At 50.5% G+C, this 16,610-nt stretch overlaps 5 protein-coding genes across 5 annotated transcripts; 3 read left to right on the top strand and 2 right to left on the bottom strand.

Moving 5' to 3' along the window:
• Window positions 1-2,636: 2,636 nt before the first annotated feature.
• On the top strand, window positions 2,637-3,149 carry L3040_007712 (uncharacterized protein; the record flags this gene model as incomplete). Its single annotated transcript, XM_007291706.1, has 1 exon — window positions 2,637-3,149. One exon carries the CDS (start codon window positions 2,637-2,639, stop codon window positions 3,147-3,149), a length of 513 nt encoding a protein of 170 aa, XP_007291768.1.
• Window positions 3,150-3,769: 620 nt separating this feature from the next.
• L3040_007711 (uncharacterized protein) lies at window positions 3,770-5,222 on the bottom strand (the record flags this gene model as incomplete). The annotated part of the gene is made up of 2 exons (XM_007291707.2): window positions 3,770-4,903; window positions 4,959-5,222. The coding sequence occupies 2 exons, from the start codon at window positions 5,220-5,222 to the stop codon at window positions 3,770-3,772; spliced, it is 1,398 nt and encodes a 465-aa protein (XP_007291769.2).
• Window positions 5,223-5,788: 566 nt separating this feature from the next.
• L3040_007710 (uncharacterized protein) lies at window positions 5,789-7,521 on the bottom strand (the record flags this gene model as incomplete). Its single annotated transcript, XM_007291708.1, has 2 exons — window positions 5,789-7,392; window positions 7,464-7,521. The coding sequence occupies 2 exons, from the start codon at window positions 7,519-7,521 to the stop codon at window positions 5,789-5,791; spliced, it is 1,662 nt and encodes a 553-aa protein (XP_007291770.1).
• Window positions 7,522-8,754: 1,233 nt separating this feature from the next.
• L3040_007709 (uncharacterized protein) lies at window positions 8,755-9,613 on the top strand (the record flags this gene model as incomplete). The annotated part of the gene is made up of 2 exons (XM_007291709.1): window positions 8,755-8,911; window positions 8,964-9,613. 2 exons carry the CDS (start codon window positions 8,755-8,757, stop codon window positions 9,611-9,613), a joined length of 807 nt encoding a protein of 268 aa, XP_007291771.1.
• Window positions 9,614-14,544: 4,931 nt separating this feature from the next.
• On the top strand, window positions 14,545-15,424 carry L3040_007708 (uncharacterized protein; the record flags this gene model as incomplete). The annotated part of the gene is made up of 4 exons (XM_007291711.1): window positions 14,545-15,033; window positions 15,085-15,144; window positions 15,202-15,258; window positions 15,326-15,424. 4 exons carry the CDS (start codon window positions 14,545-14,547, stop codon window positions 15,422-15,424), a joined length of 705 nt encoding a protein of 234 aa, XP_007291773.1.
• Window positions 15,425-16,610: the final 1,186 nt, after the last annotated feature.

Genomic DNA, 16,610 nt, shown 5'->3' with positions numbered 1-16,610 from the left:
GGCGTTTTCTCTCTTTTGTGTAATACTGTGTATCACTATGTAGCACTGTGTACCATTGTGTACTACCATAGCTGACCTCGGTCCGGCCTCGACTTTCGTCGTTTTGCGACTCTGTCAACGCTACGCTTTTAAGCTGGCTATGGCAGCTCTAGCCTTGGTTCTAGTTATCTATCCTTAATTAACGAGAGAATTTCTCTCTTTCGTAATCTATCTTATCTGCAAGAGAAGGGCGCGGTCGATATTAGCACCGCTGTACCACCTTGAAAAACTTTCTTGGGCCTTCTTGTATATAACTCCTTAGCGGGGTCGTTCGAGTTTGCTGCCTGTGATTCACATTCAGAGTCGAGTACGTACTCGTATAAGAATTGAGATAGAGTAACAGGCACATCATGTTTGTCAGGCTGGTACTCTGAGTCGATTTCATTGGCTCGTGGCTTACGACGAAGGTTGGAAGGATCCATTATGGTATCACTGTAAACTTGTTTCCAAACCACGGCTCATAGGCCACGGAAATTCATGGGCTTTGAAAACCAGATGGCCTTGCAATCTTTACGAAGAATATCACAATCAGGTATTGTTTTTGTAACACCCGAAACATGATGCTCTAGGATATCTGGACATTTACAAATGATATGTTAGAAGAACCAGCGAGCTTCTGGAATCGTCGCGGGCTAGAAGGAACTCATCAACAGTCACATTCATAAGTAATTTCTAAGTCAAATCGATAGATTTTCATTTGACACGAAAGGAGCGACAGTCAATGTTTACCGATAGGCCAAGCGCCTGCAGCAGCAACTGGGGAGAACAGACACCTACTCAAAGACCGCCATGATCATTCACGCTTCGACATCTCCATCCTTAACCCCTCATTTATTTCCCGTGTGCCTCCTTCTCTGCTTTTCTCTCTTTCTCTATCTCCTTTTCCTTGCCCTTCAGCTCAGCACTCCAAGTCCTCTTGGGTTTGAAGCTCACTAGCCCCCTCGCAAAGCTCCTCCAGGTGTCCCTCCGTTCCAATGAATCTTCTTGGGACTGCATCGGAGGCTTTTTCGTGTGGAATTTGTCAGTTGCTGGGGGAGAGAGGGGCTGTTGGGGAAAAGGGGGCGTCCGAGCCGCAGATGACATAACATCTGAGGTATTCTCAGTGGTGCGGATGTTAGGGAGGTAAATGCAAAGGTTGAGGTAGAAAAGGATTGCTGTTGGAAATTGAGGAAGGACTTGATAACCGTTGATCGAGTGTGGATGATTTGTGCTTTGCGAGAACCAGTGGTGTAATTTTATAGGGGTGGCTCACTCACTGCTCAGGAGATAGCATCAGGTAAAGACATTCTTGAATCAGCTTTCATGTTATCTCTGACTCTTGAACATCGGAATCATACTTTTCAAAGAGCCTTGTTCTGCCCCTTGGTTTAAATATTCAACGCTTTTGTCTATGCAATAGTGTGCCAGTCTTTGCACTGCTCGCTAAGGAACCCGGTTAGGTAAGACTTAGCTATAGTCTGGAGTTGCACATCGTAACTTGATCCCAATCCCAACTTCAATCTTTAACAATCTCACAAGAGCGATAGTGACAGAGTTAACATATGTCGGAGTACGATTGAGTGGTTGGGGCAAGTACAGGGAGTTGTGCCTCAGGCAGCCCGCATTAGCGTAAGTAGCGAGGCACGTGAACCGTGGCTTCCTTATAGGGAGCCCCTCCTTAGAACCTCTAGAATAGATCAGATCAAGAAAAGCAATAACCAAAAGCACAACTCGAGTCTGGAATTAACATAAACTGTGTTACTCACAGTATCTTTCTCACTGCTGCGTCCTTTCTCGATGACATGAGCCTGTGGTATCCTGCGACCTGACCAGGGAAAACTTACCTTATTCACATGGTGAACTTTCAAGATCGAATCCTGTCAGAGAGTGAATCTCTCCTGGTGCTACCCGGCTCGAGTTTTTCCAGCATTTGAAGTTCCCAGACAGCGAGTCGTCGTGCAAAACCAAGCTAGCCATTTGGTCCATGGATGAGCAAGATCGACAGCGATGTGAATAAGGATGGTTTCTTATCACCATCATTAAATATGAATCAGGGTTCGAGCAATCAAAAATTTGGAGCGCCACCGCGCGAAGGGGCACAAAATATTCTTAAAGTCAAGTCACAAATCATCGATTACTCATATGAAGCCTGTGGGATGCCCTCGGGCTGACTGGCGAGTCGAAGCTTCCGCTCCTGGTGACACTTCAAAATTTCGATTCTGTCAGAGGCTTCTGGGATATATAAATACCATGCCCCGAATGTGTTTCCAGATTTCTCTACATCATTCAGGGCAACGAACGATTGCGCGACAAAAACCGAGCCAGTAGAAATATTTCCACCTCGAGATACATAGCGGTAGCCCCAGCCAAGATCAGCACCCTTCTTAAAAAAAGAATATCAAGCCGCCAGAACACTACGACAAGAAACAACTCTCTGGAACATCAGCACTGCTATTGCTATTCTTTGCCATATCCCCAGAGATAGCGTTTACTGCACCCCGTCGCCAGCACCTCCCCAGACCATCCCAGCAAATTCCCACATCAAAAACAGTAAGAATCCTCCATCTGGTACCCTTCACAGACAGTATCAGAGAAACTAACACCTTGAAGCAGAAACCATGTCGGCGAACATCCAATCCGAAATGGCGCCGATGCCCCAGCCCAAACAGTGGTCCAAGCTAAACGAACAGGACCTAATCGCAGAGTACCAGCTGCTGGGCCACGTCTACGACCCCGCCGCCAACCCAGCGATGCTCCCCCCCCAACTCGTCGAAGCCCTAGTCCAGGACTACTCCTCCAGCCTGGCGGCCTGGCTCAGAGACGCGGCCCGCTCGCCCGCTCTGAGCTTCGAGGAGAAGCACACATGCGTCGACAAGGTGCAGGAGAAGAGGGACGAGGCCAACGGCCAGAGCTACAAAGCCTGGCTCGACTTCGTGGTGAAGCGCCGGACGAGCATGCACAAGCTGAACGTCGAGGAGATGGACGAGATCCGCAAGGGTCTGGCGGCGGAGGAGAACTTCGAGCGGGGCCTGGAGAAGGAGCTGGCCGTGGTCTCGGAGGAACTGGCGGCCAAGATCTGGAGAATCAGATATGGAAGCCCCGAGTCGGAGGAGCCTGGATTCATATACTGAGGCTAGCGACGGGTAGTACTAGCACCCGTACTAGCACCCGCCGTAGTAGTAGTAATAGTAGCAGCAACAGCAACAGCATCGTTCCAACATCTACTGCGAATCATTTAAAAAAATGTCCGCCTTCCATCCCACGCATCAGGTCGTGAATCTATCTATATATATATATATATATCTATATATTTTCAAAGCAGAACCCTGTTTCAACTCAAACATCACCATATAAATCCCCCAACGAGTATCAAAAGTAAGACTCCAAGATTTTAATACGGGAAAGGAAAAGGAGAGGAAGAGGAAGAAGAAGAGGAAAAGGAAAAGGGGGTGGACTTGAGAATAGAATAGAAAAGAATAGAATAGAAATCCATTCTTGCATAGCATGAAAGAGGAGCAAGAGGAGCAAGAGGAGCAATATCGCCACTATGAACGCAATCATCCATCCCCCAGCCTCCTACCAAAACAGAACCTCTTTCTGCTTCTTCTTCTTCTTCTTTTCAACCATCATGATAATAAAAAAGGCATAGGTATCACTCTTTTCCCATTCCTCACTTTGCCCACACTTTCCTCTTCGTCTCTCGTCTCTCCCCTCTCGCCTCTTGCCTCTCGCCTCTCGCAACCTCTGATCCTCAAGCAATTGGCGCTCCCAGCGACTCCATCTCCCTCACATATCTTTCCCAGTGCGCGATACCCTCCCCGTAGAACTCAACATGCGCATCCGCCAGCGCGCCAAACTGCGCTTTGAACTCGATCCGCTTAATGCGCTCGAAATCCTGCACCTCCCTCACAACCTCCTCGTCAAAGGCCTCGGTCGTCTTCTTAGCCTCTTCTACCTCGCGCGTCAGGTCGTCGATGCGCAGCTCGATCTTGCGCAGCCGCTCACGGTGCGACAGGCTGGGGTCCACGCCCCGCACGTCCTCGATCTTGCGCTGGATGAAGGAGCCCGCACCCGTCGACCCGCTGGGCCCGTTGGCGACGAGCATATCCCTGTCTGTGGTGTTCTTAGCCAGGTACTCGGTCAGCTGCTCAAAGTCGAGCTGTTTCTGCTCGCGGGCCTTCAAAAGGTTCTTGACGGCGGAGCTGTAGGCTTGCATATCCCGCAGGCTGCCCAGGTAATCTTGGTCCGTGTGCTCCTTCAGCCGTCGCATCCCGCTGGAGGTGTCTTCTACCGTGTGTGCGAATAGGTTGATAGACTCTTCGACGCCGGGCTCGAGCAGGACTAGCTTCTGGAACTGCTCGGCCAGTTCCTTGAGATCGGCCTCCAGGTCGTTCTCGCGGCGAGCGACTCTCGCAACGATCTTCTCAACGTGACCTAGGTCTTCGTCTAGCTTGTCCGACTTCTCGCGGACTTCGATGAAGCGCTTGTCGGGCTTATGGACTTTGGTGAAGGCGTTGATAAAGGTATCTGTAAAGTTGTCAAAGACACCCGAATTTTGCTCGGAAGCCGAGCCGCCGCGATGAGGCCGGCTCCTCATAGTAGCGTTCCAGTCTGTACTCTCGAGGAAGATGATGAGTAGAGCGCTACGGCGAAGGACTGGGTGAAGGGCCAAGCGGGTAAGGAATCGATGGAGGGAGTTGGCGCGGCGTTGTGTAAAGTCTGGCCCGAAGCGGTCTCCCCGGACATACTCCATCTTGTGCTTATCTGGTAACGGAGGGACTGCACATGCTGGGTATTCTCTGCTCAAAGTCTTATAGAGGAAGACAAAGTCCGTGAATCGTCTGCGAACGCTGGTGGTGGGTTTCTGGAAGGAAGGGAAGGTGGTCTAGACGTCTAGGTCAGCGCAAGCTCAAATCAGTGCAGATGCGTAGGATACAGACATTCGTAGTAACCAAATATGATACAAAGGCATCCTTAGAGCCGTCGTTCTCTTTGATAGGTTGCGTGACCAGGCATTCCAGAATCCCATCTCCGACTCCAGCCAGATCCATCGCATCCGCGTTACGGCCCAAGGGCCCAGCGCCGCTGTGTCTTCCGATTGAGCCTTGATCCTCGGACTCTGCCTCTGGGCTGGTAACCACCCTTCTCCCTCCGTGGTCGCGGTTGTTCAGCCATTCGACATCCGCGAAGTCGTCGTTCTCCATCTCGCCGGCGGAGACCTGAGCGGGGCACACAGTCGGGAGTTTCTCACAGCTTTTGATCTGGAGGCTGGAAGGAAGAGGTGATGGATCGACTGGTATCTTTTTGTGTGGCAGGAATTACAGGCTTGACCATACAATTTTCTGATGATATCGAGAAGTATTGAGAGTGCAGCCGTCGAGTGAGGTCGATGTGTTGATACAGTAGAGTCCTTGGGGAAGCTCGGCCATCGTCATTGAAGCTATCCACTTACGGCAGCCTTATACTGCTCAGCGCCACCGCCGAAGAGTGACAATCGTCTACGCTTCGTATTGGGACAGAACATGCATGGTATAAAATTTGGTCGCGAACCGTGGAGCTCTTCTGATAATTTTCATGAGTTGGACCTTTCATCGATTTTTTTTTTTTATTTTACAATGCCGACCGAATAACAGCTCAGCAATTCTAGCGGGGTTTCTCTAAAGTTGGTCCCGTCCCGTCCCTCGTATCCATGCAGCCCCCGTCCCAGAATGCTAACCTACACAAATGCTACGACAAAAGGAAACTCTCGAATTCGCATGGTCGTGTCTGACTAACTAGACTTCTTTCCAGCAGCCGCCTCAATCTTCTGTCCCTCCGCAGCCTCCTTCTCCGCCTCGATGGCCTCGCTGACTGCGCTCTTTTCGGCATCGGTAGACGCAGCTTGCAGTCGTCGCTCCTCTTTCTCATCGATATCTTCGTCGTCGCGAGGAGTCGCTCGGCCAGAAGACTTGTTCTCGTTGTCTTGCTCGTTCTCCTCCTCAATGAGGTCTTGTTGCTCCTTGAGGACCTCCAGACGTTGCTTATTGGTTGCTGCTCCCTCGGCATTGTGAACCTCGAGCTCAATCTCGTGGAACAGCTCCTCCGGGATGGATGACAAGACACCAGTCAGGGCATCGATTTGGGTATTGAACTCCGAGTCACTCTTGCCTTGGGCGTACATGAATGCATTGCTCAAGACCAGAAGCGTGGAAGGAACTCCGTGCTTGAGTCTGAGATCCAACCAAGCTTGCAAGTCATCCCGTAGACGGCCTGGAGAGACACCGTGAGTTCGGAGACCACGGCTCAGGCAGGCAATTTGCAACTCCGGAACAGACAAGCTCTCAACACCTTCGTAGCTGATCGCTCTGTCGTCTCTCTTAATCTGTCTCATACGATGACGAATCTGATATCGGAGCATCATATCGGTTCCGAATGTGTTGAGGTTCATGTATCTGCACATGCCCACAAGTTGTGGTCTCGACAAGTTGTCCAGGGTCAGATCATCCTTGAAGATCTTGCAAACATTGATCACCTCGGTAGGTGAAGGGGTCTCTCCCGTCGCCCTGACCTTGCGGAAGAACTGTGTAAACTCGTCTCTCTGGGCGTTCGCGGGGCTCAAAGGCAGTCCGGTCTCCTTCAGAGTATCCCTCAAGAAGCTGCTGACTTCTTTCCGAGTGGTTCTCAGAGTCGTAGCTTTCTTGTCTCTGGAAGACTGGCCTTCGTATGTGCTGGGCAGCATGTTGGGGAACAGCTTGAGGGCAACCGGAAGCAAGAGTTCTGCGAACGGCACCAGCACAAAGACGGAGAAAGGAACCAAACGCCCAATATCCTGGACCGTCCTCTGCAGTTGGCGGTGCTCTCTTCGGCTGAGCTCGTATCCCGCCGCCATCTTCAACGCCAAACGGAAACTGATCTTGACCTCCGTTGCCAGCAACTTGGTTCCATCGGCGTAATGTCGTACCTCCTTCTTGATCTTCTGCATCAGGGTCAACTTCTTCTCGTCCTTCTTCGCGTCCTTCTTCTCCAGCGATTTATCCTTCACGCCCGCTAGCTCCGACAGGGTTAAGGCCTCGGTAGCACCGGTCTTGGGAACCGCAGTTGCTACGTCGTTCGGAACCGGATCGATCTCGTGCTTCACTGCCTGTTCCGCGGCCTCCTTCGCTGTAGCTTTGCTCGGAGTGTCATTTTCCTTGAGCGGCTTCGTCGCCTGCTGGACGTTGAATCCTGGCGGCGGGCCTCCGGAGGCGTTCCCGGGCGTGTGGGTGTCGGTCGAGACTAACCTAGAGCTGAGAGGGGCGAGGATAGCCAATGCTGGCACCATTGGCGGCAATTTTCGGCCATTGCGACGCAGGTAAGCTGTGTAGGCGGACGAGGGACCGATGCGAACACTCCGAGCTGTAGACAATCGGGGTTAGATGATTTTCCCAAAGCGTATCTGACGTGGAAGAGTGGAGGGACGAGTTTACCTCCGCTCAAGAACGAGGTTTGCGCCGCGCTGCGGACCAGTCTCGAAGAGGCGCTCATGGTCAAATCAATGGAGTCGCAAAGTCGGCGAGTCGCAGAATCGTAACAGTGGATCGCGAGGGGATTCAGAAGGTGGGTGCGAGATGGATCAAGTGGTTGTTGACATATTTTGTGTTGATGAACATGAAGCTTACGAAGGAGATACTGAGCCGGCCTGATGCCTGCTCATAAAGGTGGAGGTAAACATGTGTTCCAATGAAGCAAACTCTTCCCACGTCCGAACATGCCACGTGATGGATGCATGGATGGGGTTGGTGATCTTCGCCCCTGTGAAGCAAGTGCAGATGCTTGTCTGTTGATATGTGTACGGTACAATGATTGGCAGCTGTGTAGAGTTTTGATCGGTCAACAATCTACGGGTACTAGTTACAAGTACAATTATTTCTCGTTGTCCTAAGTAAGTATTGCAATCTAGTACCGGTACTGCAGTAGTATGTTACTTCATACCCCAGTACCGGTATATTTCGAGCGATGCCGTATGCCTAGAGTGATTGGCCCGGGGTGATGGGTGAGGTGACAGTTCGATCCTGACTGACGACTGACGACGGACGTCGGATGACTAACCCCTGACCCTCAGCTCAACCTTTTCTCTGGATACCGGTAGGTACCTCCCCTACTGTAGGTGCGTAGGTAATATTACCGGTAGTACTTACTGTATGTACAGTCCAGTCCAGTCCAGTCCAGTCCAGTACCATCCGGGGTAAATGCCCAGCGAGCCAAAGCCCCGCCAAGCAAAGTCCCGCCAAGCAAAGTCCCGCCAAGCAAAGCTCGCTCAACCTCAACCGTTTGGCGGTGCTGACCAAGTAGACAGCCTGGGCAGCCTAAGGCAGCACAATCTAGGTTACAAAGTGAAGTACCACTACGTAAGTACCGGTACTGATTCCCCCGCTCGTCCCATCACATCGCATCCTACAACCACAGTTGTATTGTACAGTATCAACAGCTTCATTTTCTTTTCCTCTTTTCTCCCACCGTATCACAACCACTCCTCACTCACTTCCTCTCTTGCTCCTTGCACCATGGATATTTCTTAGCTCTGGCGTTCGGTGGTTTGCTGTGCAGTGCAGCGCTGGGCTAGGTGCGGCGGGCACATGGGACTCGAACCTCGGCCCCCCAAAATTGTCCATATATTATATTATATTACAGTATAGGAATAGGAATAGGACCAGCACCAGCACCAGGAACGGGTCCTGTAATCGACGGCCGATACTCTACAACCCAGCCTGGAGCAACATGAGGCTCAAGAAAGCAGCGCGCATCATCCTCGTCGGCGCACCGGGTGTTGGAAAGGGCACGCAAGCCGAGCGCATGCTGCAGAGGTTTCCCCAGCTCTCCGCCATCAGCTCAGGAGATCTCCTCCGCGAGAATGTCAAAAACCAGACCCCACTCGGTAGGTGCCCTCCCCTTTTCTCGGTGTTCTCGCCCGTCTTGACAGCTCCCAGGTATTAAAGCTGCGAGCAAAATGCGCTCCGGCGCCCTCGTCCCCGACGCCATGATCCTCCGGGTCATCCTCCACGAACTCAAGACTCGCGGCTGGCTCTTCCCCGCCGGGCAGACACCTCTGACTTTCAACTCGGTCTCTGCGAGCGCGGTACAGCAAGACTTCGATACCGACTCCTACGTTGAGCAGCCGTCCCTCGCGTCAGCCGCTACCCCGCCCCAAACCTCCGACGATCCCTCGGCCTCTTTCATCCTCGACGGCTTCCCCCGCACTGCAGGACAAGCATCTCAGCTCGATGCGCTGATACCCATCAACCTCGTCGTGTCGCTGAAGACGCCCTTTGAGGTTATACTCGAGCGGATTGCAGGGCGGTGGGTGCATGCGCCGTCGGGACGGGTGTACAACACTACATTCAACGCGCCCAAGGTGCCTGGCAGAGACGACGTCACGGGGGAGCCGCTGACCAAACGGGAAGACGATGATGAGAGTACGTGGAAGACGCGCCTGGAGAAGTTCAAGGAGACGAGTGAGCCGCTGCTGGAGCATTATGCGCGGAAGGGCGTGCTATGGGAGGTGCAGGGGCACAGCAGTGACGAGATAAGTCCGCAGCTGTATAGGGAGTTTGAGAGGCGGTTTGCACTGGATTCGTAAACTAGCGAGGGCAGGGTATTATTGACATCGGGAAGCTTTGATGGTGGGCTTAGAATTGTTCTTGGTCGTTTGGGCTGGCGTCTTTGATGGGGTGCGGCTGGAAATTGGGATGGTCTGTATCTTCAGGACGCTTTGTATAGTGAGCAGACCGGGTTGGACGACATCAAGATTAACTTCTTACCGGCGTAATAATTCATTTTTCATTCTTCATTCGTTCAGCCTTGGCTGTGCATTTCTCGCTTGTGGCTTCTAACCTTGTAGTGGGAAGGCCCAAAAGTTGCGAGGTCAATTCCTACCCGTTACCATTTCCGGTCTTACCTCCCTTCTTTTCCTATGTCTATCTTTTATTTTGTCCAAAGTTAAATAAACCCACTCCCCTCCCCCCTCTCCTCCTCCTCCGGGGAATAACGAGTCGTAATTGAGTTCGCTGTGGCAGTTTCTATTTTTTTTGTTGTAGGGGGAGGGGGGGTTTATATGGGAGGGTGAGGAGATGAGAGATGAGAGATGAAAACTTTCTACTTGGCTTTACCTGCTCTGCTTTGCTCTGCTCTGCTCTGCTCGTTAGGAAGTCCGCGGTGTGGCGCTGGGGTTCCTCACTACTTATCGGAAGTATGTATTACAGAGAGAGATTTTGATGCTGTGCTTGTGGAGGAGGGGGGTAGTATCAGATGAGTTGGACCGGATTGGTTTTCAGTTCGGGCGGGAAGGTTTGGGTTTGCTTTGGTTTAGATGGGCTGGGCCGTGAGGGGTTAGCGGTATGTACGTTTAGAGTGGAGTGGGTTTTTGATTCTTCTTCTTCTTCTTCTTTTTCTTTATCCATGTATTCTATGTTGCATATAAGGAGAGTCCTTTCTCGCCGCCTCTGAAGCCAGCAGACGTCCCTCGGAATGAATGCACCACGCAAGATTCAAGACGCAGCGTGCAATCACCAGATCACATTTCACATACGTACGTACACATCTCCCCTTGCAGATAACCCGCCTGCCTGCCAGCCTTTCCCTGAGCCAACCAGCTGCATGCAGAAAGGCAGGTCTGAAGCCGAGCATCCGCTAGCTGCACCTTACACGAGTGTTTCGTTCCATGATATATCCACCCACCAACCCTTACTCTCGTTCTCTTTTGTCGCAGAGCGAAAAAGGCTCGCGTTCGTAGCTCTTGTGTAGAGCCGGGTTGTTTGCAGAGCGAGCGCTCTTATCGAAGGCGCGATACCGTGTTTTAGTCGATCGAAGTAAGCCCTTCTCATCTCTCATACCCGTTCCCCTTCTATCGCTAATCGTCCTGGTCTTTTCAGCCGGTATGTCCGTCAGCTATAGATAGTAGTCGGCGTGGTGGTCGAGGGAGGGAGGGAGGGAGGTTCGGAACCGCCGGTAGAGGAAAATCTCTGCGAGAGTCGCCGCATGTAGGAATTCTCCATCCACACGTGTTTCTCTCACAGGACAGGATGCCTTCGAGACAGCCCGCCTTCATCCTCGGTACTCTACTTCGGACTTTCCCGAAAGGGCCTGCTAAAAATCTCATCTCGCAGTCGAGAGCTCTGTCATACACAGGGCAGAAGTAACAACCGCTATCAATCTGCGAATCCAACAACCAGCTCCGTAACTAGATGGACAGTGGAATGATGCGCATACCGTTTTGATGCTCGATGTGATGTGATTCTTGAGGATTAATTTGGATCGCGTTTTATGGGTGGTGGGGGGCTTTTGTTACACGTCAAGTGGGAAGATAGGAGGCGCTGGTCTGTCAGCACGTGACCTATGCGCGCTCTAAAGCGGCAGGAGCGCGCCCAAGAAAAAAGAGCGGCTGCTAGTTACAATTTCATCATCGGAGCTATAAAATAAAAAAAAGTTCTCGACACTGCAACTCTGCAACTCTTCAGCTTCTCAACACCTCAACACCTCAACACCTCAACACCTCAACACCTCAACACCTCAACACCTCAACACCTCAAGTAATCGACATCACGGTACCAAGACACTATGGCACCACGACACTGCGACACTCCAGCACTACTTCGATCAACATCGACATTGACCTCAGTCTCGAGATGGACCTCGCGACTCGTGACTGCATCCGGAGCAACGAGCGATGTGATCCCGCAACTCTACGACCATCGAACGGTGACTCCCATTGAGGGCGTACACAATGATATATTTATCGCTCCGCGCGGAGAAGAGAGGGCGCAAGAGATTGCAGCTCTCCCCAAGGCTCAGAAAACTGGAGTGATTTCATACACATTTCGCCGACTTGACCCTAGCATCCGCGCCATAGTTGGGACCAACCAAAACCAAACGTATGTATTACAAGAGCTATGAGGGCTAAAGGTCTCTACTATGGTCCGGGGTTCATTTTATAGGAGCTGGCAGGTAACCGGTCCGGTCTGCCTGCCAGGACCTCGTTCCCTTATGGGGGTTCGGTGCCATTCCATCTTGGAAGATTCTCGTGGGGGGCTTAATTCCGGCAAAGATGAGTCTCTATGTGATTACGGTCCATGAGGTAGAACGTAGCAGGGCTCGCGGAATTGAGACCTCGGTCCTTCTACAGCTCCGATGTGAGTCATTTTATCACAATTTTGAAACCACACTTCTTCTCCGGAAGATTGTTTTGCTACCATGATACTGGTACGAGGTCATCGTCAGCGATAATTCCGCGGGTTGGACTCAATACCTGTACGTGGTACCCGGTACGAACCTCTAGCTCTTGCTGCGCTCTTGGTATTACACTTCCTCCAAGAGACAGCATACGAATCTGCAGAGCCAAGATTGAGTCAACGACATATGAATCATCGAATTCGGAGGATATCATGTTGAAAAAATCCTACCTCATCTAGGGGTACGTTGTCAAAAACTTCCTTTCGTGCCTTCCTCTCCTCTTGCCATGCGCCATCACCAAATTCTAATTTGTCCGCAGAGAGAGCCAAAACAAACATACCAGGCTGTCCTTTGGAGACTCCATAAGATCTTAATCTACAGGCTACTGTAGATAAAACGGCATGCAGGAAAGGCTGGGTGGGGTAGATTGCTATGTCGCGTGGATATGTCAACCAGTAGTAGGGGTATTCGCTGGAATGGACTTGTACATAGGCTTATCCTCCTCCTTGAAACACCAAAATGATATCAGCATTCAGTATATTCTCAGTCTTTTTTATATAGTCGCTGCGGTCGCAACAGAAAAAATATCCCTTCCCCAGACTTTAGAATAAGATCCCAGAAGTTTGAACGGCCGTTTTGATGGCAGGGTTCAGTGCTACTGGCTCAGAACAAAAATACCTTGCAAATAACAAAACCTAAGATCTGTAACACGCTCTACCTGTATCTCTGCTTCTATTCCCTATATTCTACCTCCAAAATTGCAGCTTTTCGCAAAATTGCGTGGTGCGGCTTTTGTTGTCGGTCGTTGTTTTTAAGCGATGAAAAAGTGGGTCGCTCAACCTCACCAAGCAAGTATCAACAAATAACTGAGCACCCCGGACCCACATCCAGAAGGTATACTCTAGCGGAAACTCTGGTCCGCCAGATCTTAATCCGTACAAGTTGGTGAAATGAATGATAAGTTTTCCAGGTCCTTGATCATGCTCTTATATAGTCACTGTGACTTGTACCTCGGAGACAGAAAGACCCCCGCCCTCTCCTCCCCCTCAAACATCCTCAAGTGCGCAAAGATGGAATTTTTACAGAGGCCTTTGGCCCCGTACTAGTCGTTGAGTATCTGCAGCTTCAACCGCGTCATGGTGCGCTGAAGGCGCGGTTGCGAGCCAATTCACGCCGTCCACCACAGCGTTTCATGGAACATAGGCGGGACTGCGTTGCGTGCGTCCGGAGGAGTTTGAACTCCTCATACTTGGTCTGCGATTCTGCGAGCTGAGCAAGAGCTCTTCTATCAGGCGGTGAAGGGTTGGTTATGAAGGTGATGGAGGTGATAATTAGTTCCATAGCCTGGTGCTGTATGTACAAGCAGATGTGGGTAGGAATAGCTCTAATTAATCCTGAACATTCTTCTGCTTTCTTTCCAAACAAGCGTTACTCCGTCGGAATAGAGAGGAATGGTAAGGAGGCGGCGCGTAGAGGAGGGCGCGTGTGTTTCCACCAACCAGAGGTGGCGCAAGATAGTTCGTGGCGGAAAAGGAAAGAAGACACCGCAGGTTGGTGTGAATAGCAAATACGGGAAGAAGAAACCTTCATGTTCAACCCAAGAGTCAAAGCAAAATGGTCCCGTAGGCCCCCCGTACAAAGTACAGGAGTGTTCAAATCTTCATAAGAAGAGGGTGTTCCAAGAACTATGATAAAATAACTCATACCGGAGCTGTAGCACACCTCGGCTGGACCGCTGCAGTACTACTGTCTGCCTCGTGGACCGTAATCACATAGAGACTCATCGTGACCCGGGTCGGAAGAACCGCCCGCCGATGGAGGGCACCATCCCGCAAGGAATGAGAGCATGACTAGACCTGATTCTGAACGTATTCAGGGTCTGAGTCCGCTACTATAAAACATTAGCAGACACTCTGGTGATACGTACGATATGGCAGCAGAGCTATCCGGGAAGGGACACAGTTGATGCTGTGATGTCGAGATGCCGAATTGTCATGGGCTCTGCTGCCTTTGCGAGGCGGGAATGAGGTTGGTAAAGATGTTAAAAATTGGGAGGAAAGGAATTGTAGGCTTTATAGAAGAGCAGAATTTGCGAATCACTCGCCCTAGTGGACTAGTGCAGCCCAAAATGACGCTAAACCGATGGCGGAGCAAATCGACCTCCGAATTGAGAGCCGCAAGCGCTAGCGCGAGTGATTTGCAATCACCTTCCCTGCTTCCACGTCCATAAATAAACAGCCACCGTGACTGCACTCTTCCCAAGATTTATTTCTCCGGTCTCCTATTTCCGAAACACCAACACCACATCATCTCATCACGATTCCCACCATCAATCCCATCACCATGAATCTTCCAGCATCCTCAAGCAGCCTTGAAGAGGAGAAGCCTACGATCGGAAAGTACTGGTTGGTCCAATCGGTCAAAAAACTCGCAGCCATTTACGATACTTACCCTGGCTGCAAATATGACAAAAAGGTCGATTCCCGACCCATCCTCGTACAACAACTGGTCCTGTTTGATACGGCCAGGGTAATTGCTTGGCTCAGTGAGCAAGCGGAGATTGCAGAGATGGGCGAAGAGGAGTTTGAGTCGACCACCAAGCTCTATCAAGCCGAGATTGATAAATCAAAGCTGGAGGTCAAAAAATGCTTTGAGTCCTACGTCAACACTACCATGGACGAATTGGCATTCGATGACGACACCTCTATCAAGCATATTCAGGCTTCTTATTCCTCCGCCAAGAGATCTGCTAAGGAGGAACATGCTCTCGATATCATGGCTGGTCGTGAGGTGGGCAAATGGAGTGGCGAAGAGGACGAGGCCTGGGGATATGTAAGAAAAACACTCTTTGTTCATTCATTATTCAAGCTGATATCAGAATAGGGTCGCGGAATAGTCCCCGGTCACCCTTTGTTTGAATACTTCCACGAAAAGTCCGTCAAGGTAAGCAGAGCGCCGTCTGGATTCTGTCTGCATTTGTACGGAGTTAACTCGACGTAGCGTGCGAGAGAAGAGACTAAGGAAGCCCCTGCTACAGAGGCGGAAGGCGAACGCAAGGTAAGCATTCTGCATTCCCATTCTTTCTTTGCCTAAGATGAATATGCGCAGCGCTGACCAGAAGTAGAAGCCATCGAGCCACCCTCAAGTGCGAATCACTGGGCCCCTCCTCGAGAATTTTGCCTTCCCGGCACGTCAGCAAAGAGTGCTTCCAAAGGCTACCTAGAGCTGCTCGTAGGATGGCGTTGAGTTTACATTCGGGATTTTTTGCGGGGTCTGATTTTCTGGGTTGAAGGCCATTTGCACTGGAGTCTGGAGGAACGTGGCGCCAAATACCCGCTATCAGACCAATGTCAAACGTATCAAAACACTCTAGCAATATCTCTCTGTGATTCTAATATCCACCTCCTTTTTCTGCCGAGTCTCGTACATAACCATTGACAAAACTGGGACGGGGCTACGAGCGAAAAGATCCGAAATGTCGTGCAACGAAAGAAGGAAATTGGTTTCCACGTCGCGACTACTTTGCTCATTCCACGAGTTCAGTTTTCCCAAATACAAGGGAATTTTTTTTTCCCAAGATACTTTTTCCTGATCCGCGCCAGCCTTGCGCATGCGTTTCAATTCCATTTCCATTTCAATTTCCACTTCAATTTCTATTCTTCTTTTCTTCTTCTTTTTTTCCTTCTTTTCTTCTTCTTTTCTTCTTCTTATTTCTTTTGCTTTGGGTTGTTGTTTGACGTTGAAAATTAAGCGAAAGTGGGACTCGAAGCCTGGGCATACAGTAGGATTCGAAGAACACTTTTCAAGATGCATGCAGGCAAATAAACCAAGCGCAAATCTACTCCTGACTTGGCAGACATGCGCTCGTAAGTATGGATTAGGGCTCGTCGTCCGAAAGTATGAAAAGCCCTCTCGCGCACGTGAGCGAGTGATATCTTAAAAATAGAAGCTCTGGGGAGATGCGCTTGCATGCGTCGTCTCCTGATACGCCTCCTGGCCGATCATTCATGTGTGTAGCTACGGAAGCACGGAAAATACAGTTTGTGTCAGTTGCTAGTAGGTGGTTATCAATTTTAGTTTTTATGGGAGAGTTGCGTCCACGGTTTTTGTGATATATATAGTAGCATATACCATGGTGCAGGCGGAAGTATTACCCCCTGAGGGTAGGGTAACCAGGGGGTTTAAAATGGAAATTGAACTTTTGAGGCACCCTCAAGGGGTAACAGTTACGCCTGTACCGTGGTAAGTGACCCTAAACTGATGTAATTTTTTATAGTTTACGAGTTTACGGGTTTACGGTCTCAGCATGGATCCACAAAACGCTCAATACAACACAGAATTAGTAGATAAGTGAGCCCAAAGCAGGAAGTTTTTCGTTTTTGTGATTCCACCATCAGAAGTTCCTGTCT

This window comes from Drepanopeziza brunnea, assembly GCF_022702325.1.
Source record: "Drepanopeziza brunnea f. sp. 'multigermtubi' strain 214-2 chromosome Unknown ctg13, whole genome shotgun sequence".
Taxonomy (NCBI): Eukaryota; Fungi; Ascomycota; class Leotiomycetes; order Helotiales; family Drepanopezizaceae; genus Drepanopeziza; species Drepanopeziza brunnea.
This window is presented reverse-complemented; position numbering and strand designations above follow the sequence as displayed.